Here is a 24,885-nt window from a genome sequence, read left to right on the forward strand (position 1 = left end):
CACTTTTACTGACATAAACTTTTAATTAGAAAATATAATAATCTGCATCATGATATGACAGGAATCATGGACTTGCAGGCAACATACTTGTAAGTAAATGCAGACAGCTTATCTTAGCAACAGGACATAAAATTTCAGAAGAGAATTGCCACAAAGGCTTGGCAAGATGTATGCCCTCCTTTTTCCAAAACAAAGAAAATGAAAGAAGTGTCCAAGCCTCTAACTGTAGAATTATTTTCATCATCTATAGTTTGATCAATACTAAAACCTTTGTTTCTAATGTTGATTTAACTCCCTCTGAGAAAGGCACAGATTTGATCTTGAGCATGCAAACTTGTATTTGGAAAGATCCAGCAAGTGCATGTATCTGTAGGTTTACAGATGGTAAATAAATGTAGTTTGTCATCAGAAAAAATTTAACCTTCCTCTTAACTTGAATCAATTAGTTAACTGCTTGCCATATTAATGTATTTCCTACCTGTAATATCATTCCGGCCTCCTCCAGGTGGACCCATAGCTGAAACAAACAGCACATCTGTGATATTAATCTTAGATGTGTCTTTCTTGTCGTACCAGTGACCATGATCAATCCACTGTCTGAGAAGCTCAATAGGTGGCTGGGCTCCATACACCTCCTTTGCAGGCATGTTTAGGTCATCTATGGAAAGTATAGGCAGTAGATTAAAAAACTTCAGTGCTTAGGAATTAAATGAGATTATATTTCTCAGGCATACTTAGGGGTTATGGTTTGGCTTAGTGTGGATGGTGATTTTGTTTTATTTTCTTTTACTTCGTTTAACACTACACCACCATGAACTATTCCGAAGGCAACCACCACTTACACAGTTAGAAACCTTTCAGCAGGGGGCAGTGCGAATCCTTCTTTGGGTTTCTGAGAAAAGGCACTGAGGCAATCCAAAATCTCTAGTCACAATTATTCTCTTCCTTTGCCTAAAGCCAGAATTAAAATACTATAAAAACCCAGAAAAAGCTGTCTTACCCACAAACATTATTGCTTTTTTCCCTGCAGGAGGTCCAAATAATCCTTTTTTTCTCCTGTCCAGCTTGGACATAATAATATCCTGGGTTTGACTAGCAGAGGTTCTTGCAGAGAAGTTGATGAAGCTTGGGATGTATACTTCCTTTGGAAGTTGCAGTAGAAAACTATTTGTTATAGCTGATTTTCCAGTACCAGTGGGACCAACAAGAAGCAAAGGGACATTATGCTCCACATATGTTTTAAGGAAAAACATTTGTCTGGCAGTTTCCATTGTTGGAATGATCAGCTCAGATACCTGTTACACAGCAAAGTAAAAGAGCACATGAAAATTAAACATTTAATACATTAAACATTTAATTGGCATGAATACTTGCAAATTCAGGAAGCCTGTAGCACAAAAAACAAATTAAAAAAAAATATTTTCTCTGAAAACCTAGGCTGTGACAAGGTTCTGGGAGACAGTACAGCCCCACTTCTTGTTCAGTGTTTATACAGTAAATAGCACAACTAGTATTCCCTATATTATGGTTCATAGACACGATACAATTCCTGGAAGAAGAACTGCAGGGTTAAGTCTGGCTTAATTCTGTTCCCCTACTGTGCAAAGAGAAAGAAACAGAGCTATTATTTTCTATAATGAAAGACATCAATGTGAACCTTAGCATCTGGGGCAATAACTTGCTCTTCTTTTGTGATGTACTCCATCCACATCTTCCACTGCCCATGCTTGTCAATATAGTAGTCATAAACACTCCCTGTTAATTGAAAAACACAACACAGGAAAATCCACTGATTAAAGAATGAAAAGAAACTTTAATCATTTCAATGTGATATGACCAACAGTCAGCTTTATGATAATTAAGGCTTTCCAGTACACACGATATTCCCTGCTCCCCACCTTTATCATCTCCACATTATTGCAGGTCAGACTCAGCTACATTGTTTGAGTACAACACGAGGCATATGCTGCTCCTGGTTAAAAGAGCCAGGAAACAGCACCCAACTGTGCAGCCCAAAGCTTGGCAGCTATTGGCTCTCCTGCAGACTTAACATCTGCCAGGAACAGTTCTTCCTTCAAATGCCAAGTTTTCTTACTGCTCTAGAAAAGGCCAGGTAAGTACAGTTATTAAGAAGCACCTTTTTCTGGGAAACTGTTGCTTCTGTTAAGCTTCACACTTTCAGGGCAGGGGTTTTCAGAATTCCTTCCCAGTAGCAAGTCACGGTAAAACAAATCAAATTTCTTTCTGCTGTCTGCATCAATGATCCCCCCGATTGTCCAAACTAAAGAAAAAAGGAAAAGCCCCTGCAGCCACATGATGATCTCCTCACTAGACATGCTTCTCTTCTCCTCTTCCTCAGGTGGCTTTATTACATCTAAAACACAGATTTTGAATTTCAGTTAAATGCCAGTAATAACCACAAACCCCAATTCAAAATAATTTTTGCAAAAGTATTCTGAGATAATTAGTGCATTGTCTTCAGAAGAACAAAGCTAATATACAGACTTAGGATCTTGTGTATGTAAAATACTGTTTACCAGTTAAAAAAAATCTACTAAAGATCTGAATTCTTTTCTTCCAGTGCTAACAAACAGAAAGAAAAATATGTAGAATACATTCACAAGATCATGATTAGTGTTGTAATGCCAAATGTGAAAGCTCTTTACACTAGTCAAAGAATTATAATTAGTACCAATCAGTGAGAAAGGACATGTATTGAATGATCTCAACTGCAAGGAATTCCTCTGGTATTTCCTTGCATCTGATAACTTGCATCTTATGGCACACAGCAGGAAAAAAAAATTGAAATAAAAAGAATAAGGCTTAGGTTACTTACCAAGCAGACAATCATAGAGCTTCATCAAGCTATAACTCAGATGAATAGGGGATGTTTGTACAAAGGCTTTGCAATTCAAGTGAATAAAGTCTAAACAGGGCTGGACTAGCCAGACAAACATGCCATTGACCTACCAGGAGAAAAGGAAATTACTTCAAAATTGTTGCAGGAGTTGTCTCTTAATTGTCTCTTAAGAGACAATTACAAGATTTTATTGCACAATAAAAGGGAATTTTCATCTTTATAAGATTAAAAGCTGATTCCCAACAACACCTACTTTTATTTGCATCTACACCACAGATACACAACACACAACACAAAGAGCTTTCATTCATGCAACCAACCCAGCCCACGGAAGACTATTTAGCAGGGATTCATGGGGTGACCAAGGCTTTGAAGATCAAGCTGTTAATGACAATATTATTATAAGCATTTCTTCAGCTAAACTCTAGATGTCTTAGACAGAAAAGTTCAAATAAGTTTGAGTCTTCCAGCTTTTCCTGCTTTGCATATCTAATATTCACAGCATCACCAGCTCTCAGGCACTTTCCTTCCAACAACATTTGACAGTGTAGCACACTACAATAGCCCCCCTAGGGGATTTGAGACCTTCTAAATCACAGAAGTACTTCAGAAGGTTTTGATTCTGCATGTCTGCCTTCTAGTGGGCATCACCTCAAAATTAATCTTCTCAATTAGAGCTATGTAAAAAATTAAGAGACCCACCATCTCTCGGTGTTCTTCCTCCAGGTTTGGAGGCAGTTTTTCCAAGTAGGAATCCTTCAGTGGCTTCCAACCTAACTGGTGGGAGTCCATATAGATCATACCACACCTGGGAAGAATAAACAGCTGTGGTACAGGAATAGATGTGCAAGGTGGGACAGTTCAAGTTTGAATGACTTCACATTACCTGCTGACAGTTGCTGGAGATGCCTCCTCTAAGTCTGCAGGCTCAAAGATTAAACTCATTTTGGAATTCATCTGAATTATTTCGCCACTCATTAAGCACAGCTAGAAGAAGAGCATCAGGTAAACACAATCTCATCATGTGCTGATCATTCAGTCAAAGAAATGCCTGCCATAAAATCACTCAACATTCTATTTTGTGTCACTCTTCATTCACACATTTCTATTCTCACAAGGCATGATACTTATGGACCTTGTCTCAACTTTTCCACACATTACTGTAATGGTTTGCAGAGACACAGAGAACAATGCAGTTATGACATGCAGCTTTTTTTTTTTTTTTTCCCTTAGTTTATTTATTCACTTGTTAATTTCAGCCAGTTCAGTTTCCAGTTAGAGAACTGATTTCATGTATTTCGGAGGGTTAATTAAAAAAAGCCTCAGTGAGCAACCTTATTTCAGTAACAAAGGAGCAAGACAAGGCTTCTAGGGAGAATCAACAGCTTAGTGTCATCTACTAAACCAATTCATATAACTGGGAATAGAAAATACTTTAAAGCACTTCAGCCTTTCCTGAATCTCACATCTCCTTTGACTAACAGGCTACAACATTGCTACTACCAAAAGTATGTTTTATTCAAGGACGATATTACTGGCAAAAAGTAAGTTACCTTCTTATTATCATAAAATTAAATTACCTTTTTATTATCATCCAGCACAGTGTTCATGTTCTCTATCCAAACTGCATCCACTGGACCATCAAAAATAATCCACTTCCTATCATCTGTGGTAGAAGATGCTTGTTCCCTGAAGGCAGTTGCAAGAACTCCATCTGACCACTCATGGCTTACAGGGTCAAAACTGCCATACAACTGTCCCATAGTAACTGCTTTGGGATTGATAACCTTGTATTCAACAGCAAATTCATCCATGGATTTTGCTGTATGAAAAGACAAATAGATGAGCTTCAGAACTGGACAGGTTAGTACTTCATTCAGCAACTGAAGTACAGAACAAGAAGATTCCTAAGGTTCCCACTTTAGCTGCTCAAGGTGAAAAAAAATGATTCATTTGGCAGCTAGGTAGTAGTAAGAAATTCTGTTACTTCTATGAGCAAAGTACAAAGTCCTGTGTGCAAAAGCACATGAAAAAAAGAAAAAGCAGAGCAGAATATATTTTATACATTTATGGGAGCTACTTACAATCTCCCTATCAGAGCAAGTTTTCTCAAAAGCACTATGCACAAATACAACACTTAACAAAATTGATGAAAGCATAAACACAAAATTTTCAGACAAATATACCAGACAAAAGTAGTTTAATGAATAGAAACTTTTCATTTAAGAATGCATAATATAGAACAATTAACAACCTGGGCATATATCTGGAAAGGAAAAACATTAGTCATAGAATTAACTTCATTAATGAAATGTTTGTGGCTGAAGAATGTTACCTGCATACAAATCACCAAGGGCTGCAGCTAGCACTTTGTATGAACAGGTTTTCCCACTCAAAGGTTCTCCAACAATCATGAACCCATGGCGCACCAGCATCATTTCATAAACCTGTTTCAGAGACAAGAGGCTTACTCCTTAACACAGCACAAAATAAAGCATTACGTGCATGAAGCTACAGGACAAAATATGAGCCAAGTATCTGGGCTCAGAACTGGGAACAGAACCTATCTCCTAGTCCAGAGTTCTTTTCAGTAGATTCCACCATCTCAGCTAGTGAGAGATTCAGTTTAATTTTCTATCCTGATCTATAAAACCTAAGAAGTGACTGCACACATAAGCTCCATCACAGGCTGGCTGAATTTAAAAAAATCATTATGAGCAAAGCAGGCTGCTGCTCCATGATTTTCACTCTGTAAGAATGTGCTATTTTTAATATTATACTAATTATCAGAAATTATTAGCTATTAATTCCTGACACAGTGAATGAAGAATGCTTCTGCTCTCATGCTTATTCCCCAGAAGTAAGAATGTGGAAATAAACCTGAATAATTTTTTCAATGAACCAGGGGACTGGCTGAAGAGTCATTTTTTTAATATTTTCAGTCAGTGCCTGGACAAACAGGTCATAGTCAGGTGCAGGAAGAACCACTCCAGGAAACAGGTCAGATATGATCCCCTGTTAAGAAAAGGAATAAATAGCATTATTTAAACACCAAAAAGAGAAAGTTCCCAAAGCATACAAATCTAGACATAAAACAATACTCTTACAATCAACAGGAACTTAAAAGGAAATGTCCTCAGCTGGACAAAACTAACTTCTAAGCAAACTGTGGCCCTGAAAGTATTCTTTGTGCATGAGAAAGAAATGAGTGCCTGCGTTTTCCAAACACACACTGATGTTGTAAAAGAAAGCATAACCTTCTGTGCATTTGCCCCAAAAGGTATTATAGGAAAAAATGTGCAAGTGGTTGAAAGAATTTCAGTGATGAAATAGAAGAGTATATGTTCTGAAATGGCAGGACAATGACTCTGTGTGTGCTTTTATGTCTTTAATATTGATTGCTCTGCAGCTTAGCATTGTCTTTATCTTCTGTCGAAGCAGCATGCAAATAGATACTTCAGCACTTTGATTCTGACTTCAAATCTTTATTTGATCATTATTTAGTTATCCATATTGCTTTTGCAGCACAAACTCAGAATGCAAACTTGGAAGAATGGTTTCCATGAATGACACAACACAAACTGGCTTTTAGGAAGATGTATGTTATGCAGTTTAATTGCTGGGCCAGCGCTAGACTGTGACAGTATCATAAATTTTGTAGAATAACTTAAAATCCATCATTGAAATTTTTGCTTTTCAAAACAATATTAGCAGAACCAAGCAGTTCATCTAAATCAGTGGTCTGAAACAACTCTGTACTAAGGTAGCAGCACCTAGATGACACTGTTCTAAATTAGAATAATGGCTGGTTTCTGCAGGTTGTTACAATGGACCTCACCATCACAAAATTTACACACTTTTTTACACACTGAAACCTTACCTGGAATAATGGCACATCCTGTGACAAGAATTTGGCCAAGTTAATATCCAGCAAAGCTCGAAGTAGTAGTACACTTTCATTTTCAGTTGGGTACTTCAGTTTTAAGTTTCCTGCTGCTGTCAGGACAGATTTAACAGCACGCATCCCATAATCATAGTGGTGCTGAGATGAGAGCTGCTCTGAGCACAAACGGTAAGTTGCAACAATTTTCTGGGCAAGACTGTGGATATTAAAATATCACAGGTAGAGTGAAAATATCTGACCATGAAAGGAAAATAATTTAAGTACCTATATACACAAAGTGACTGCAATGATCATCAGACATATCACCTGACAAGATGGCCCAAAACATCTAGGAAGCAAAACTTTAGATTATGACATGCCAGAGAATGTGTGTGCCATTTAGGAATTTTGTTTGATGTTATTATTCATTTTCCAAACAATCCTGTGTGTAGAGGGACATAACCATCAACATTAGGTGTTAAGTGCCTTCCAGAATACATGCCTCAAACACATATATGCTGTATAAAGGAATGAGGTATATCACTCAACTAAGGTAAAAAAATCAGCATGTCTTACCTTCGAGAGTCCAGAAAACCCATTGAATAAAGTGAGATTTCTCCAATCAAAGCATAATCTGGAACCATCATGGCAACTGTTCGGAACAGTGCCTGTAAGGAAAAAAGTAACATATAAACTTAGACTATGGAATATGGTAATAACTTGTGCCTGTTTCGTAAGAATAGCATCTCTCCATGAATTAATAAACTTCTATATTCTGTATTTCATTTTCATGACTTCAGGAATCACCTGAAATCTGTGATATAGAGAAGTTGCAAAGTTTGTTCAATTTCTACAAGAAACCAGGATTATAGATTTACCTTCAGATTATCAGGCAGCTCTGCCCGTCCAGCATACCCAGGATTCATTGTGATAAACACAGCACAAGTGGGATTAAGAGATATCTCTGTTCCCTCAAAGATGAAGGTTTTCAGTTTGCGCATGATAGCTTGCTGGATGCTAAGGATTTGTTGAGCAACTACAGATAATACTTCAACCTAATACAGACAGAAAGATTGGAAAACATAAGACATTTGGAGACAATATAAGAGGTTTTTGTTTTTATATTTTGATAACTATTTTTAATTCCTCCAGGTGAAACCATCCTGTGGCTGATAACTAAGCCTATTAGCTGTCTATTGAAGAGATTCTCTGGAAGTTAGTGCCACCATCACCTACTCCATCGATGCAAACAGATCAGCAGAGGCTTTCAAAAACCTCCAAAGTGAGATATCCTCTGCCTGAAGGTAGACAGTTAAGTTAGGTGGACAGGAACTCCCTCTAGAGGCCTCTAAAAGCACTTTCTTTTCACTTCAAATAAGAAGCTCTTTAGATTGATTCACACAATGCCCCAAGGAAAAACGAAAAGAACGGGTACAGCAGCCTAGAGTCACTCCTCAGTGCCTTGAGGTATCAAGGTAACAGAATACTGGAAAAAGACAATGCTAACACTTTAATTCATTTAAAAAGTAAGTTACAGCAGGCAGAGAAATTAAGGTGTTAAGGTTACTAAAACACAAAACAGATCTTCATAGAATTTTGATATTTACTAGTATTTTCTCATATCTAACTCCATCAAAAGAACAATAAAACTTATCCAAAGTCAGTGATAACATTAAAAAAAAAAAGGAAAAAAAAAAAAAAAAAAAGAAAAAGAGAAAAAGAAAAAAAAAGAAAATGAGTCTCACATACAAAAGAGGAAATTGCATGGGAACAATTTTTTTTCAGCTAAAATAGTCCAGGACACAAGACTTCTGCAACACAGCACAGGTAGGCATAGGCCGCTAACAGCAGGCAACCAAGTCCCTGTTTATCTGTCAGTGGTTATGCAAACAAAGAGGCCATACCACAAACAAAAGTAGAAAATTGGCAGTAATCCTGTGTCTTAAAGTAAAGCTTTATCACTATATTTGTCTGAGTTAAAACATTACCTCAATTCTATTGAACTCATCAAAGCAGGCCCATGCACCAGACTGTGCCAGCCCCTTGAAGAACTTGCCCATTGCCTTGTAATCCAGACCATCGGAGCAATTAAAGACCACACACTACAACAAAAGCACACAGAGAACATCTCTCAGTATTAACAAAAAGTCCACCATAAAATTCTTAGAATCTAAAATGGAAAGGGACTACTACTGCCAACTTTGGATCCCATATAAACACAGACCTAAATGTATGCTTCTTACAGAATATTTCTGTGACTAAAGGGCAGGGACAGAACCAGCAGTAATTGCTTAAGAATGGCACTTCCAGGAATATCAATCTATCCAAATATAAACAATGGAGAGGAAAAAAGTTTGTGCTTAGGTACCTGCTTAGCCAGTGCTTTTGCTAGATCCTTTGTTGTTTCTGTTTTGCCAGTCCCAGCAGGTCCTTCTGGAGCACCACCAAGATTTAATTTCAAGGCACCCATTAATGTCCTACACAAACAAGAAAACAGGCATTAGAAGTAGTAATCTTTAATGGCAGATTGTTCCTGAAGAGATAGATACATATTCTCCTATACAGGTTCTGCTGGAAACACTTTGCTTGTTCCCTACTGACTTTCAGCCTCCCCTAAAACAGCATTGTCTTAAAACTGATACCCAGGTGTGGAAGCTCACCCACTTGGCCTATAAGGAATGTCAAGGCTTTTCATTACATGCATCCACTCTATATATCCTCAATTACACAAGCAAATGCAAGGTTCAGGAAGCAAAATAGCAGAATTCACAAAAAAGGACACGTTTGCATTAAGCAGCATTGCTCATGACAAGAACTTGAGGCTGGCTTTGTAAAAAAAATAAATCTTTAGAAACGGCTGAGAAAGCTTAAAGGTTGTTTCATAGCCCTGGGAATCATATTGCTCTCCAAGTGATTTTCATCCTAAAAATGAGATCTCTGTTAACACTGGAGTGCTCTGACTATTTTCCAAAAGCCTCATTGAAAGGCTTTGCCACCAATGGCAATTGTTAAGTTGTGCTGAATTGAGTCTGCTTGCTCACTGCCACGTGGCTTTACCTGTAACACCGATCCGTTAGTGGGGTTATAACAAGACGTGAAGAATTGCCCAGGTACTCATAACCATATTTAGCTTCTGTTGTTATCATTCTCACTATCACATCATCCTCTTCCCAGTAGTATCTCAGCTGAGAAATCCAGTGGAAGTCATTCAGATCTGTGACTCTGTCCTCAACCAACTTTGCAACCACATCACGAGCTGTATAGTAAGAGACAGATAATCTGAAAAATCTAAACACTATGTCAATTTGCTTAAAGCTCTGTATGTATAAGTAAACTAGCATTTTCTTAGAGGCAGGTAAATCAACATATAGAGGTTGGTTTTCATGTTAGAAAAGAATCTGCATCTGTTTTGCTAAGGGAATTGGCTTAATTTGATCTAGATTCTAGTGCCTGTCCTAAGTAGATGGGAGGTGGTCGTGCAGGACTGAGAAATCTCCAGCTACCCAAAGACACTGTGCAATAACCCCATAAAGGTTCTTTCAAGTCAGAGAAAGCATTTTAGCTGTGTCTTTCAACTACACAACCCAACTAATGGCAGCAGCACTACCCCAGATGTAACACGAGTTCCAACAGCTGCTCATTTACCATGCACATCAATGACAGTGAGAGCCCCGAGTGTCAGCCGGGCTCCACTGGACAGCTTTCCTCTCACCAACTCAACAATATCTGCAATTTGTAGATTGCTCTTCTCCAAGTAATCCTGTCACAGAAACAGAACACAGCCATTCAGGTAATGCTGTAGCTAGCAGTTCCTAAGTTCCCATGGGGGGAGTCATTGGAGACAGCCCTTTCAACAAAGCAGAGTAATAGAAGTCCTGGCACTACACAAACATTTTCAATTCTTTTGATAAACTGGCATTTTATATTATTATGCCACTTCAAAACCTTTATGGAATGGCCTGAAAGCAGTGCAAGCAGAAGTCTTTCCTTTCCCTCTAATAGATATGCCAAAATTCCATGATACCAGATGAATTTACCCTCTGCTGGGTAAATATGGATTAGATTGCTTCTTTAAATAAGTAGTAATTTGTAAATTAAAAGAAATCTAAGATTCTGCTAACATCAAACATTTTAAATTATTTTCTCATTATTGAACGAGAAAGTTTAATGAAATAAAAGATTAATGAAGTTTTCTGCAATAACCTACTCAACAGGTCATTAGCCTCTTGTATGAAGTAACAAGCTTGGCTGCTGCACCTTCATCACCAGGAGAATCTAGCAATAAACAGACAAATAACTGCACCATTCTGTAAGGAGAGATTTCTGCCTGCACCTTTCCCTGGGGCTTCACATGTAAAGACAGGAGTTAGAAAAAAAATATGCAGTGTTAACAACAGTCTATCTGGTTTTGTTTGGTACTTTTACTTACACCAGTATCACTCATAAAAAAGCAATAAAGTAATAACATTTCCTTTAGTGGGACTTCTCCCGATACACACCAAAGTAATACAAACAAGCCCTTGCTAGAAAAATACAAGAAAAAAGTAAATAGAAAGCAAAGCACACTGCATGAGTAAACCATAATATGTAATTGACTGAGGATTATTTTATAAAAGGAGATTTTTATTACTAAGAACTAATATCTGATTAATTAATAGAAAGGCAGAAGAAAATCTTACTGGTAAAGTTCCATTTGTTATAGCCTCACAGACTTCTTGTGTCCAGTAAATGGATGAAACACAAATAACCACCTGTCCAGGCCACTGAAGTACCCATGTTTTTCGAGGAACCTTAAAAAAAAGACACATTCCAGATACCAAAATCATGTAAACATAATAGACAATGGTACTGATAGCATTTACTTAACCCAAAAAAGAGAAGCAGTATGAAATGGAGAGCTCTGATCCTTTTCTTCAAGAAATTTTAAGTTAAAAAGTCCAGACTGGTTCTGCTGAAAAAGGAGAGCTGGATTCCACTTGGCTACAAACACACTTCCCTGGTGAAGAATTTGAACAACTTCTTCATGTACAGTTGCTGGTCAAATCCATTTTATACTACAATTCAGGAACAAGTACCTCAACATATCCTTTTATGCCATCCTGAATCACTTGTTTTACACTGGCCAGCATCATTTCTTCTACTTGCAAAAGCCATTTTTCTACCATGCCCTTCAAAAAACAAAAAGTTAGGAATCAATACACATTTCTCAACTATTTTCCTCTTTGATGTGTTATGCTTAAATATGGAAAAAAAGTTGAAATTTCCTAAATTCTGACAGGCAATACTGCAGTTTAACATTGCCTGAAGGCAGGTAAATCACACTAACTTTAAAGACAATTCAGCTGAAAAAACAACTGGATATGTTTCATGTAAGCATAAACAAAACAATCACAGGTCACAGCTTGCATGGTCAGTTAAGCTTGGCCATGTTAACCCAGGGCATGTTTTTTTCCTGGAGGATTAAGAGAATAAGGGTATCTGCAACTCACAACATGCCCCACCTTGCTGGTTACCATACAGCAATTCATCTCCATTCCTTCATCTTATGAAAGAATTTTTTCCTAGCAGAAAGAGCTGGAACTGAGATACTTTTCAAAACTTAAAATGCTACTATAACTACTCCCTTTTGAACTCATGCTCTGAGTCTTCAGTGATTCATGATTTCATGATTCATGATTTCCCACATTCCTCTCTTGTTCAGCCCTGCTGTGCAATGTTCCATACACATGTATATAAATAGCATGATCTACATTCATATCTATCTGCATCTTAACAGTAGTAGGTGCAAAAAGCTGCAGAAAAGTGCCTAGAGGAATTTACCCCAAAACTGGTGTCTTTCTCCTTTTTGAAGGAAACCCTTTCTGTTCTAAAACCAGTCTGCACCTTCATTTCCTAAACACCTTTCATGATCTTATCCTAAATATTTTAACTTTATTCCCCCCACAACATATGCTTTTAGGTGAAGTGCTAATTTAATATCAGATAGAAAAAAAATTACCTTTGCATTGACTGGGTAGATTTTATTTATGAAAGAGACAATTTCATTCTCTGAACTGATCATGCCTAAGATCTCCAGGTTTTCTGTGAACTCCAGCTTAGCAATTCCTTCAAAACACTTCTTTAAATGTGGTTGTACCCGAAGGGGATCCTTTGTTTCAGACAGTATTTCAAGTAGCTCATCATTAGATAGGAAGAAGAATCTGTTGGAAAAATCCAATTAATGAAAATGAAATTTCATGAAAATTGTCATTAATAATCAATTCATATAAGATAGGTAGAATTGGTTTTACTGTTGCTTAGAACACTAGTATAACACAGAGGAAATTATGATTTCAAATCCCTCTCCTTGAGTAATTTTTAACATTATAAAACTCATCATATTTTTGTGTTTAGGATTTCAATACAAGCATCCTTTTATGCAGAGGAAGAAAGAGGGGTTCTTAAACTGACACAGGAAAGACCAGACATATCTGTGCAGCCAAGACCTTTTAAAACACATATGATAACCAGGAATGAGATTCCAGAACTCCTATGTATCACATACCTCTGCACAACCATTGAGGGTAGGGCAGAGATATAATTGCAAATCAGCCATGGGAAAGTAGCAAGTTCCTCAAAAAGCCTGGTTTTCTAACCCTAAGTTTACACTGCTGGACAGCTTTGTCTCCAAACCTCTGCCTGCTCCTGGTATTTCCAATTTAACAGAAAATGAAAAAAACCTATTGATGTCTAGAAAAAATAACAAGTTTTCACTTTTTGTTGCACTTGACAGTTTCACGTGTGTTTATAAAATGTGACTTTTCAGTTCAGTAAAGATGGTTTGAAAGAGCTTATGGCTTTAGCTTAAGACTGTTTAATTAATTTACCTTGGAAAATACAATCTTTTCTTCTCCAAATAAGTATTCAACCCTTTTTGAACATCTTCTAGGAGAGCATTTGCTTCCTGAAGCCTGTTTAACATCATAGGTTGTTCAGCTGCTGCAAGTACCTTTGGGTCTTTCGCCTTTATAAAAAGAAATACACTGCAGAAACTGCTACAAGTTGCAGTACATTTGTACATTAAAATTGCTATCATCAATCATATATGTTGCAGGAGGCTAAAATGCAAGATACTCTTCCCTGCAGTCTGCCTTCATGTTATTAAATATGGATGTATTACTTGACAGTTCTGCTTTTTCAGACTTTCAGTTTCACCAATTTGAACTTCACAGGCACTGATGCAATAAGGAAATATCCACAGAAATTAAAATCCTTGACACTTACTTTTGCATGTGGGTTTGCTACATTTTTTTCCATTCACAAATAAGTTCTGTCACACAGAGCCACAGTAATTAATTCTCATCTTTAACCATTATAAGCCAGAAAATTTAAAATTAAAACATTACTTGCTCTAAGTCACCCTGCAATATTCAGCTGTTACAGAAACCCCAAAGCAATAATGACATCTCCCACTTTTACTGCAAGACTCCATTTTAAAGGGCTTAAGTAAAGGATTTCCCACTCTGTATAACTTCTTGTGACTTAAATACAAATCTCAAACTCCAAAAAAACGAGTAAGTATGTCTCCATGACAATAATAATCATGCTACTAGATGCACATACAAATACACAAGTTATTAAATGCAAGCACTTACCACTTGTGCCATAATGGTGTGCCAGTACGTATTCACAACCCCAAACTTTCTGCCCTCTTCAGGCATTTGAGCTACAATGTCTTCTGAACTAAAAATTGGTTCCAAATACAGCCATGTTGCCTGACATTTTAACCAGCTGTCTATAATATCTTGCATTAAAGAGAGCTTATCTTTCCAAGCCTGTAATAAAAACATTTAATAGTTAATCTAAATCACATGAAGAATTAAGCTACAATGAGGAATCAAGTTGCTTGGCTTCAAAGGAAAAACAAAAAAGAAAAAGAAAGAAAAAAAAAGAAATAAAACCCAAACCCCACAAACAAATGAACAAATTTAAAGAAAATTTATTTTGAAACAGCCACTGATAAACTACTGAATATTTCTGACAAAAATTAGACATACTCTTACACAAGCACTCTTTACAGCAAGTTGTGGGAGAGCTGCCTAACTACAGACATAACTAGATCGCCAATCCACAATCCCTTATTTTAATTCTACTTTTATACTCTCTATCTTATTGTCAATGAAAAGATAAAAGCTTAACAAGGTATTCAGGAGACTGAGTAAATGTCAATTCACAGGCCTCATACACAGGCCTCAACCTGTGCCCCCATCCCCCCAAGAAAATGAGCTATTTCATGCAACTCTAACAGCAAAAATTGGTTTTAAAACCTAAGAGAGATTCTTTTTGCATAAAGAATTTCAGATTGCATTTATTTTGTGACTTTGGCAGTCCACAATGTGAGGGATATGCAAGGGAATACAGCAGGGAGAAAAAACAGACAGCCAGCATTGCTCATCACTCTGCAAGAGGTACAGGGAGATTGATAGAATAGGTCTATATTAGTTGTTACCTTTCACTTCATTGGCTCTACTGGAAAGCAGAACTCAGTTTTACCTATGATTTGGCTGAAGTCCACAGGAAAGGATAGGATTTAGGTCTTAGCATTGTTACAAATCATCACTACTAGGCCAGAAAAAGTGATATTAAATACTGATAGGAAGGAAGTTTCTCCTGTCTGTTTAATCTTCCTCTTAGAAAATCATCATCTTGACAAAGGAGTAGGAGAGCTAACAAAAAAGACATTGAATCCCTTATGGATGGGTCTTGGCAATACCAGAGGATTACAAATGAATTATCTCCCCCAAATGACAGATTTTGTCTTGTAACACAACACAGAAGGATTTGTTTAAATCAATTGACCCATTCCCAAGACATTCAGCTAAAACCCCTGCTTATAATGACTGGGTTAGCAATGCAGTTCCAACCTCCTTAGCTGTAAAGCAAGCTTTGCACATCTCTGTGTAGAAATCATTAATGCAAGGCTCTTGAAGAAAAATACGAATGTGTGTTCTTGGAAACAGTTAAAAACTATAAACTGTATAAACTTCTTATCATGCCAAAACACCTGGGAGCACTTAGGGAAAGCATGTTATGAGACATGCAAGCTTTTCCTTACCCGACACTCAGTTTCTATGGGTTTGATGAAGGGAGAGCCACACATTGTCTGAATCTTGATAAGGTGATCATCCAGCAAAAGCTGAATGTCATCAACAGCTGACAGGATGCTGGTGTTCTGTAAATACATAGTTCAGATTTCTGTAATGCAAAGAGCAGCTGCTTTGTTTCACCACTGTTCAACCTCACACTCACCCAGCTTCCTATTGCACCCTGCTCTGTGATGGCTGAAGGGAACAAAAGTAGCAAAGCACTGAGAAGCCTGCAATATATTTCAGGATATAAAATGGCATCTCTGCTGTACAGATGTTTTAAAGGTCAAGAGCTAGACTGATCTGTGAATGGGAAACTAGCCAGGAATGCTCATGACTTCTGACTCAATTTTCTGGACTGCATGGGATTTCTTGTTTCTTCTGGGCCAGTTCAAACTGCACTACTCTGCAGCTTTCCATAGAACTGCAGAAGCTCTCAGGTTTACAGGTTTTTAGGATTAATATGCTGAGATCAGAAGTTACCCAGATATTGAGGGTAAGAATATACCCTCAATACCCTTATATGTATAAGAACATATGGAAATGGAGACATCTGGGGTCTGATTCCACTCTCCATCACACCACAATGAAACAGCAGTAACTTCCCTCTAATACTTCTCTACTGGTATTCAGACACAAAGCAATCCTGTTCAACAATATATAGTTTGTTTACTCACAGTATCCCTGTATTGCACCAGGCTGAAATTGATGCTGACCCACTCCAATTTCATTTTCTCTATTGATTTCTCTAAGGAGTATTCCTTACTTGCACTTGCTCCAATGGGTTCCAGTCTAAGTTGAAACAAAATATATCTTAGAAATGTTTTTGCAACATAGCAGAAGAGTGAAAAAAAAAAAAAAGAAAACAGCAGTCATGGTAAGAGTTGGATATCAGACTACCTTTCATATGAATTTGTTAATAATAACATAGACACTAATTTCAGGGAATAGTTTTACAATCTCAGGTTCATGAAGTTAGAGATAGTAGTAGCAATTTGGAGATAAATGCAGACAGAAAATTCTGAATGTGCAAATTAAGTGGTTTAAGAATATCAGTCAGTTCTTTAGTGCCTTTGTGCAACTGGCAGTTTCATCCATAGCTAAATAAAATACATCTGGATCTAACAGCATAGAAAAAAACCCAAATTAATATTTGGTATCTAATATACAAAATACAGTGGTTGTCTATTAAATAAATTTAAAAAAAAGAAATATATAGAGTAAGCTTCTTACTGATCAATATATTTGGAGAGTTCAAACTTCAACATGTGTGCAAAAGTGGTAGTTTCATCAGGTCTGATCTGAGATCCTACTACTTCACTAATCTGAAAAGAGAGTAAGAAATAAAATCTATGATCAAGATGCATGTTTGTTACAGACTTCTCAAACAGCAAGAAATAAATGCTAAAGAAATACTAATGCAACCCCCCAATTAGCTTTTCTGCCATAAATTATTAATTTAAAGGAGCTTCTGCCTGCATCATTAAATATTTCAACACTAAACCTACCATGTGACAGGATAAAGGATCATGTTATTATTATTCCAGTATGGAATATATGGAGTAGGATATTAAAGTGTCAGTTTCTGTGGTACAACACTGACACAGTTAAAGCAGAGTTCAAGTACCTGCTCCCAGTGTCTCTCCTTCATTCCACGATTGCAGACAACTGACATGACAGGAAGATGCTCTTTAAATTCATTAATCTTGGCTCTCATAGTTTCTGCTAAGCGTTTAGGCCCAGGCAACTCTGCAAAAGTCTTGCTGAGCTTATACATAGTCCTCCACATACCATCAACTTCTTCAGTAATTTCATCAGCATTCAACTTCTGGAGAGATTCTGAACACAACAGTGTACAAGAAAGCACAGCAGGCACATGAGCACAATCATTTATTTACAGATATTAATGACCATTCTCCTTGGCTGCAAAATTGTATTACAAAAAGTTATCTTAATGCAAAATCCAGCTCTCTATCTGTATTCCACACTGCTTAACAGTATTTATATTTCTTAATAATTACTGTCTCACAACAAATCAACTCTTTCAGCTTCTACTTAAGTAATCAAAAAAGACACTGATCATGAAATGATAAGCAAAGCCTCACCATTCATCCAGTCCTCAGATTTGGTATGGAAATCATATGCTGTTACCCAAAGTTGCTCAAAGGGCTGTTTGCTTGCAAGTATAGCTTGCAGTAGAGGATACTGACTCTTCTCCCGCCCAAGTAACTCTTCTTCCTTATTAATAGCCTTTAAAGAAAAAAAAAAAAAAAAAAAAGGAAAAAAGAAAAATCTTTTTTCCATCAAAAATTCGTACTGTTTTTTTAAATTTTAAGCAGGTAATATTGAATACTTGTCATAAAGTCAGTCAGATATGCAGGTATGGGCCTGTCGATTTTCTTGGAAGTTTCCCTAGTTATCTGTTGGTACTTTTAGTACTCAAATAATTTGAAAAAAATCTCTATCTATTTCAGAAATAGATAATGCACCATGGCATTCAGTGAAACCAAGGCTCAACTGTGAAACAAGTTATCAAACCACTTTTAATATATATATGTGTGTATATATATTTGCTTCTCAGCCACACAGGCTTATATGATTTCTTAAAATTTGTAATTATTTTTTGCACTACTATAGAAGCATCTGGGAGCTCCAATCAAACACAGATATTAATTGCTCCCCATACTCATGGTAAGATCATGTCCTTGTCCAAAAGACTTTACAAGTTAAGTCTCTGTGTAAAGACTTAGATTAAAAAAATAAGTAATATTGCCTTCTTCAATTTACACATAGGGGGATGAAGGAAAGAGAAATGCTGTCTGAAAAGCAGACACTAAATTTGGATTGAGTCCTAAAGTCTCTGCTTTCATAATGTCAAAAGATCTTTCATAAAACTTTTTATCATTCAATGTGGGATGCAGGCAGAGGAACTTAAAGGTCCACATTCCAAGATAACTTTTAACTTCATGTATTCACTAAGATGATCATGTCATTTAACTGTGGATACAATCCTTATTGCAATTATATATTAGGAAACTTAATTACTTGTTCTGATCTACCTATAAGAACATATCAGTGCAGCTAACTCACTAATTAAATATACTAGATACTTTTAATCAGATTAAGAGTGTTGATGTATAGGACTAGCAATTTATCTAAATCCTAAACTCACTTAATTTCTTCCATTTTCTCTTTTGAGTGGCACTTAATTAAAATCTTGATCCTTAATGCTCCATGTATGCAGAAATCTCATTGTCTCACTGTTACTTACAAGATTAATTAAGCCTCACTATACCTGTGAGATCTCTTCAAGGTAAGCATTCTCATTTGACAGCAGCTAAGACAAACTATTCAACCTAGAACCACACAGTACACTGGATGGAAGCCCTGAATAGAACCTAGGAATCTTGGTCCTCAGTTTCCTTCTAGCATTCTGAAACTTCCCTTTCTGTGATGCAACATATATTTAATACCTTAAGGGCGACTTCAGGAAATTATTTTTTAAAACACATTTTGTTTTAATTAGGGGACAAGCAGAGGGACTGAAAACACAGCTCCAGCAGCACAAACCACTGATCAGGGCAAACGTCACCTCCCTAACATTCTGCCACTGTCAACTCTGTCAGGAGGATTCTATTTTCCCTGGCTAGCATCCTGCTACTACTGACTGCTTAGAAACACTGAAATTCAATAGTCCAACTTTATAACCTCTCCAAACCTTTTCCCAAAAAATATGCTCTTCAACTGAGCATACAGGGATGAGATATTTTTATGGCCAGTACTCTGAAAAAAAAACAGGGACAAGAACCAAGCTTTTGCTCATCCAGCACATCACAACCCTTTCTGTACTTGGATAATAAATACTAACCTCATATTCTGTTAATGCATTATCTAGATTCTTGTTTAACTCTTTAAAGCTCTCAGCATTGTACTCAATTTCTTCTACACTTATGGCATCCACTGTTTTGTAGCTTTGTATTTCTTCATCATAACGTTGAAGAATTTCCTCAAACTCAGAACATCTGAGGTAAAGATACAATAATAATACGTTTGGCTTCAGGTTTCAATTATCTTATTAATTATAACATGCACTGTCAAATGGAATCTGATCTAATCCCAATGTAAATACAGATGCCAGTCAAAACCCATTAATGTTGTAGCAGTACTGTGCATTTCACAGGATTAGAATTCAAGGTTCATTATCAAACCTCACAGATGATATAGGTCACTTACATTTGCTGCCTTTACTATCTGAAGGAAATAACAAGTGCAAACAATGTAACAAAATTATAGGTAATGCTGTTCTAAGCCACATAATAAAATAAAATAACAAATATCCCATCACTATCCTTCATTTCTCATTTCAGCATCTTTAAGCACAGGAATATTCTAACCAAACTTCATCAACAGTGTTTTTCTGAAATCTCCATAATACTGTAAATCACATTTCTTCCCCACTTTCTCAGCTCCCTTCCAAGTTTCACTTCTTTGACATTATCCCCTTTTTACTGATGATGAGATTTTCCTTTCTTTAAAAACACCCAATGAAAGAAAACATCTTAACATCATACCTTTTTAGCAAAGCCATCTCTGCATTTTGCCTCCTTTCACGTGATTTCTCTCTGCTGTTTTCAAATATTGTCTCAATTTCTTTAGGCCAACGGAAAACTGTGCTATTCAGTTTTATGTCATTACCTAAAATTAAAAATACATAGACATCTTTGAGAAAATACCTTTTCACCAATGATCTAATATATAATGGCTGTTGAGAAGAGTAAGCAAAAAAGCAAAAACTACATTTAGGAATAAACTGTTTAAGAAGATACATAATGGAAGCTGCTGGCTGAATTATCTTCACTGCAAATAGAACTTGTCCCTCAAAAAAGTTAGATCAGTAGCAAAACATTAAAATCAAGTAATGAATGAGAAATTGTCAGAATAAGACCTTAACTAAGCAGAGGAAATTAGGAAGAACAGCTATATTCCAAAATAAAAATTCCATTCAACTATACAATGACAGACCAATCCTAATCAAATATATAAGATATCTCTACATAAAGTGGATAAAAGAAACATTTAAATAACTTTTAGTCCACAATATGCAAATTCTCAATTAATCACAAAAGCTACAACACAAGAACTACAATGAACAGAAATCTCCATTTTCATATTTGTCTACTTGTTCACTGAACTAACTTCATTGTAACTGCAGGACACATGCTCATAAACCCAGCTACAAAGAGTATGTAACTATGAAATACTGCAGTATTTCCACTCAAGTGGAAAAAACTCCAGTTCAAAAAGACATTTTGTAAGAGAGACATACGAGAAAGACAAGCATAGTCCATGAGGAATTTCAGTCTGTGTGCTGCTTCAGCAACTTTTTTTTTCAGGTCAAAAACAGTAACTTCACTGGATTTCTTTAAGTATGCATCATATTCCACGAGCTCTTCAGTGTTCTGAGGCACCTCATTCATTCTTTTTGCAATTAAGTCGTATTCATCACAAATTCTACAACAAAAAGAAAACAGACTTCTCACTGGGATTATAATGAAGAGGGATGCAAGATCTTTTTAGTGAAGTTTGCCTTTTAAAGAATATTAAATGTCATCATAAATTAAGTATTCAGATGGAACACACATGGCAAATAGGCATTTATAAAGGATGCTATTTGACTCTGTACAATTAATTATATTGTCCTAGGATGTCTTTAAAAATTGATACATAGTGGAATAATTGCTAAATTGGTTTTAAGTTACAATTAACAGTTTCCTTCCTATAGGAATTTCAAGACCCAATTCACCACAGAATGAAATGTCTGAATGCAGTCAGCAAGAGCTCACTTGATCACCCCACAACAATAAAATCAAGTGTATCTCAGGAAACAAAGTTATAAAGAGAAAAATTATTAAACAATCAACTTTATCAGATTGGAGTCAAATGATACTTTCAGAGTTGTGGAGGTCTGGGGAGGATTTTTGTTGGGTTTTTTTGAAATCTGCCAAAATCTGAAACCAGGACCATTACTATCCTCAGGGGAAAAATGAAAAAAAAGTCAGAGACAAGACAAATGCAGAACTGCATAGTAGTACATTTTTCATGTCACTTTAGCTGGACAGCAGAAGAGGAAGCAAAGACCTCAACCCAAACTCTAGAAGTTGAGTAAAGGGGAAAGAACAATGGCATATTTCCAGTCTCTGTGAACATCTGATACAGACCAAGTTAGATATTAATTTACAAGTATTTCTGTTTCTATTAATTTTAAATACCCACTTTGGCTTCCTCGGAGTAGAAAACCCGGGAGATGAAACCTCATCCACAGATATACAACACAGACAGCAAGAAATGTGCATGGTAACAACACGTACCTATTATTTAACTCTCTGTTTTCCATCACTGCAAATTCAACCAATCTATCTATAAGATTTTGAGTCCTATTACAGAGGTCCTTATTCAGGTGTGCAGCATCCAGACAGAACAGGGCCAGAGAGGCAGTGATACGCATGGAAGCAATCTCCTTTTTCAGTTCTCTTAAGCTGTCAATCTTCTACAAATGGAAAAATAATAAATCAGCTATTTTTCCTCAAGGTGAAAAACACTACAAACTATTTAGTTTTATCCAGCAAATGGATATATTCCACATAGACGAAAGAGTGACTATTTTTTTAGCCTGTCAGAGCTCAGCTCCCATCCACAGGTTCCAGGGCTGAAAGCTTTGCACAGTAAAATGCCATATTAAGGAACACCACAGACTGCCTAAAAATGACTTCAGCCAGAGGCTAACTTGGAGATTCGGAGAGAAAAGTTGAGGGCTAACTGAGGACAAGAGAGTGAAGACCAGCAAGATGCAGATTCACCAAATACTTGGGGCATCTTTCCACTGGACATCTAGTAGGACCCAACAAAACCCACAGAAGGCTGTAAAGTTCCTTCAGCCTTATAGTAAGGGGCTTTGAAAATTGAGTTCACTTCCCTGCTATTTCCAGGGGTAAAACAAGACATCTGAATGGGAGTTCTTCAGGCAATACATTAGGAAGTCAAGAGTGATGTATTATCTGCTTTATGAACATGTGGCTGTTGTCAGCTACATCTTACCTCTGTTAAAGCTTCTAGAGAAGTATCTTCTTTCAAGAAATCTGTGACATCTTGCTCTGCATTGTTGTCCAAAAGATTGCTGTATTGCCTGTACACATTTAAATACCTTAAACATAAAAGATCACAAAACCAAACATAAGATTCCAATGTGAAGATTCTCTACAATAAGAAACGAATCAACTCAAACTACTTGTTTGAGTCAAATGGTTATTTTTATGCATCTGAGGGTCTGGATGGGCAATGGAGTTAAGAGCCACAACTTACTTCTGTGGACCAAGTATGTTCCTCTCAAAGACCTTTTCAGCTTTGTTCACACGCTCTGTAAACAAGGATTCATCTGGTCTAACTGTCCGGAGAGTGAGATCATCTCTTTTTAATTCTGGAAATAGAAATCTTTCTACCTAAAGAGAACCATTGCAAATACTGTAATAATACATACAATGAAGGAATTAAACTATTCTATTACCTGTTCACCCACCACTTTAAAAAAAACATACTATTTATTAAAAACACCACAGTTGTAAAGGCTCTCATCTGTAACTAACACTCGGTTACACACATAGTTTGCCTGCAAAAACAATATGAAAAACAAACCAGGGATTTAATACAGCTTCAATCTGAAAAAGAAAAATCCTTATGCTATTTTTCATAGTCACAAAATTTCACAGAGCTTGTAATACAAGACCCTCATCCATATCTTCTACTGGTCAGCTTTCTGCCTCATTCATAACTTTTTGTATCACTGAGAGCCTTTATTCATATTGTATTTTGTATAAAGCTATAACTTATCCAGTACCTTTGGAAGTTCCTCAGCACTTTGCAGGATCTCTCTGAAGCAACGGCTGATTAAATGCCAATATTCTTCCAGAGGTGGCTCAAACACAATCTTGGGTTCTTCCACATTGAGTTTGACTGTAAGTATTGGAGATATAAAGAACTCCATTTCTTGATATGGTTCTGTAAAATCGTTTCCATCCTTCAGGAAAAGAAGGAAAATTGTACATGCCAAAGAAGTTTTTAAGAAAGTTAGAAGTACCCACAAATGTCTTAACAATATAGCACCAATGTCATCTTCAACATGGATTTTTATTCAGAACACTGATGCCCCACTCATTCAAGACAAAGCTGAAAACTCACACAAACTGCTGGTTGTAACCCTACACCTGCAAAATGATTATTCAAGTGGGCAGCTATATCTTGCAAAGAAAATTCCACTGAATACGCTCAACTGTTTGAAGGATCCAGTTACTTCTTTAAGGAGGCAAGAGCTATCTAAGATATTTTAGCCTTCAAAGAGCATTATGTTTAATTATTAATATTATTTTAATATTAGTTCATAGCTTTATGAACTAATATCTCTATGTAACACTGAAAGCTAGACATATTTCATAGCAAATACCTTGTGGATATTAAAAAATACAAGAAAATCTTCTAAGGAGTTAATGACCATCTCACGTAATTTTAACGACATCAGAGCTGCCACTGAATTAAAATAGCTCTCAACTTGCTGAGAAGAATCAGAATCCTTTTTAGGAGCAAAATGAAGCCATTTCTTCTTTTGATTAGCAAGAATGGATGCACAAGCTGGGATCCACCTACAATGAAATATGGAGACAAAGTTTTTAAAATCTTATTAGTCTTGCTCCTTGCAATGAAATCTCAGGAATTACCTAATGAATGAGCAAATTTCCAGGGGCTAGCAGAGAATTGTTAAATAGATGCCAAATAAAACAGTACCTACCAGGATTTAGAGGAAACATGACTTTTAAACCAAGGATTCCTGGTATAATGGGCTCCTACTGTTATTTCAAAACAATATTAATAGGAAAAAAATATTAGTGGCAATATTAAATTATTAGCATTAAATGAGAATATTGAATCTGGAAGAGATCTCAGGTGTAAGAATGCAGTTACCTAATAGC

At 36.5% G+C, this 24,885-nt stretch overlaps 1 protein-coding gene across 2 annotated transcripts in view; it reads right to left on the bottom strand.

Moving 5' to 3' along the window:
- The window catches only part of DNAH3 (dynein axonemal heavy chain 3), a 52,940-nt gene that overhangs the window by 18,143 nt on the left and 9,912 nt on the right, over nt 1–24,885 (bottom strand). For both annotated transcript variants that reach the window (XM_071760579.1, XM_071760580.1), the window contains exons 10-44: nt 24,363–24,558; nt 23,760–23,939; nt 23,228–23,364; nt 22,964–23,069; nt 22,237–22,415; nt 21,195–21,379; nt 20,440–20,563; nt 19,737–19,890; nt 17,974–18,118; nt 17,496–17,707; nt 17,102–17,193; nt 16,546–16,660; nt 15,838–15,954; nt 14,378–14,557; nt 13,610–13,746; nt 12,742–12,943; nt 11,819–11,911; nt 11,423–11,533; nt 10,389–10,503; nt 9,801–9,999; nt 9,112–9,220; nt 8,732–8,845; nt 7,622–7,798; nt 7,320–7,411; nt 6,741–6,960; nt 5,741–5,875; nt 5,196–5,307; nt 4,441–4,682; nt 3,747–3,847; nt 3,563–3,668; nt 2,837–2,966; nt 2,138–2,374; nt 1,658–1,755; nt 1,001–1,295; nt 479–658 (exon numbers count right to left, since the gene is read on the bottom strand). In XM_071760579.1, the coding sequence (XP_071616680.1) occupies nt 479–658; nt 1,001–1,295; nt 1,658–1,755; nt 2,138–2,374; nt 2,837–2,966; nt 3,563–3,668; nt 3,747–3,847; nt 4,441–4,682; nt 5,196–5,307; nt 5,741–5,875; nt 6,741–6,960; nt 7,320–7,411; nt 7,622–7,798; nt 8,732–8,845; nt 9,112–9,220; nt 9,801–9,999; nt 10,389–10,503; nt 11,423–11,533; nt 11,819–11,911; nt 12,742–12,943; nt 13,610–13,746; nt 14,378–14,557; nt 15,838–15,954; nt 16,546–16,660; nt 17,102–17,193; nt 17,496–17,707; nt 17,974–18,118; nt 19,737–19,890; nt 20,440–20,563; nt 21,195–21,379; nt 22,237–22,415; nt 22,964–23,069; nt 23,228–23,364; nt 23,760–23,939; nt 24,363–24,558 (5,327 nt within the window). The remainder of the gene's footprint in view (nt 1–478; nt 659–1,000; nt 1,296–1,657; nt 1,756–2,137; nt 2,375–2,836; nt 2,967–3,562; nt 3,669–3,746; nt 3,848–4,440; nt 4,683–5,195; nt 5,308–5,740; nt 5,876–6,740; nt 6,961–7,319; nt 7,412–7,621; nt 7,799–8,731; nt 8,846–9,111; nt 9,221–9,800; nt 10,000–10,388; nt 10,504–11,422; nt 11,534–11,818; nt 11,912–12,741; nt 12,944–13,609; nt 13,747–14,377; nt 14,558–15,837; nt 15,955–16,545; nt 16,661–17,101; nt 17,194–17,495; nt 17,708–17,973; nt 18,119–19,736; nt 19,891–20,439; nt 20,564–21,194; nt 21,380–22,236; nt 22,416–22,963; nt 23,070–23,227; nt 23,365–23,759; nt 23,940–24,362; nt 24,559–24,885) is intronic.

The sequence above is a fragment of the Heliangelus exortis genome, chromosome 17 (genome assembly GCF_036169615.1).
Source record: "Heliangelus exortis chromosome 17, bHelExo1.hap1, whole genome shotgun sequence".
Taxonomy (NCBI): domain Eukaryota; kingdom Metazoa; phylum Chordata; class Aves; order Apodiformes; family Trochilidae; genus Heliangelus; species Heliangelus exortis.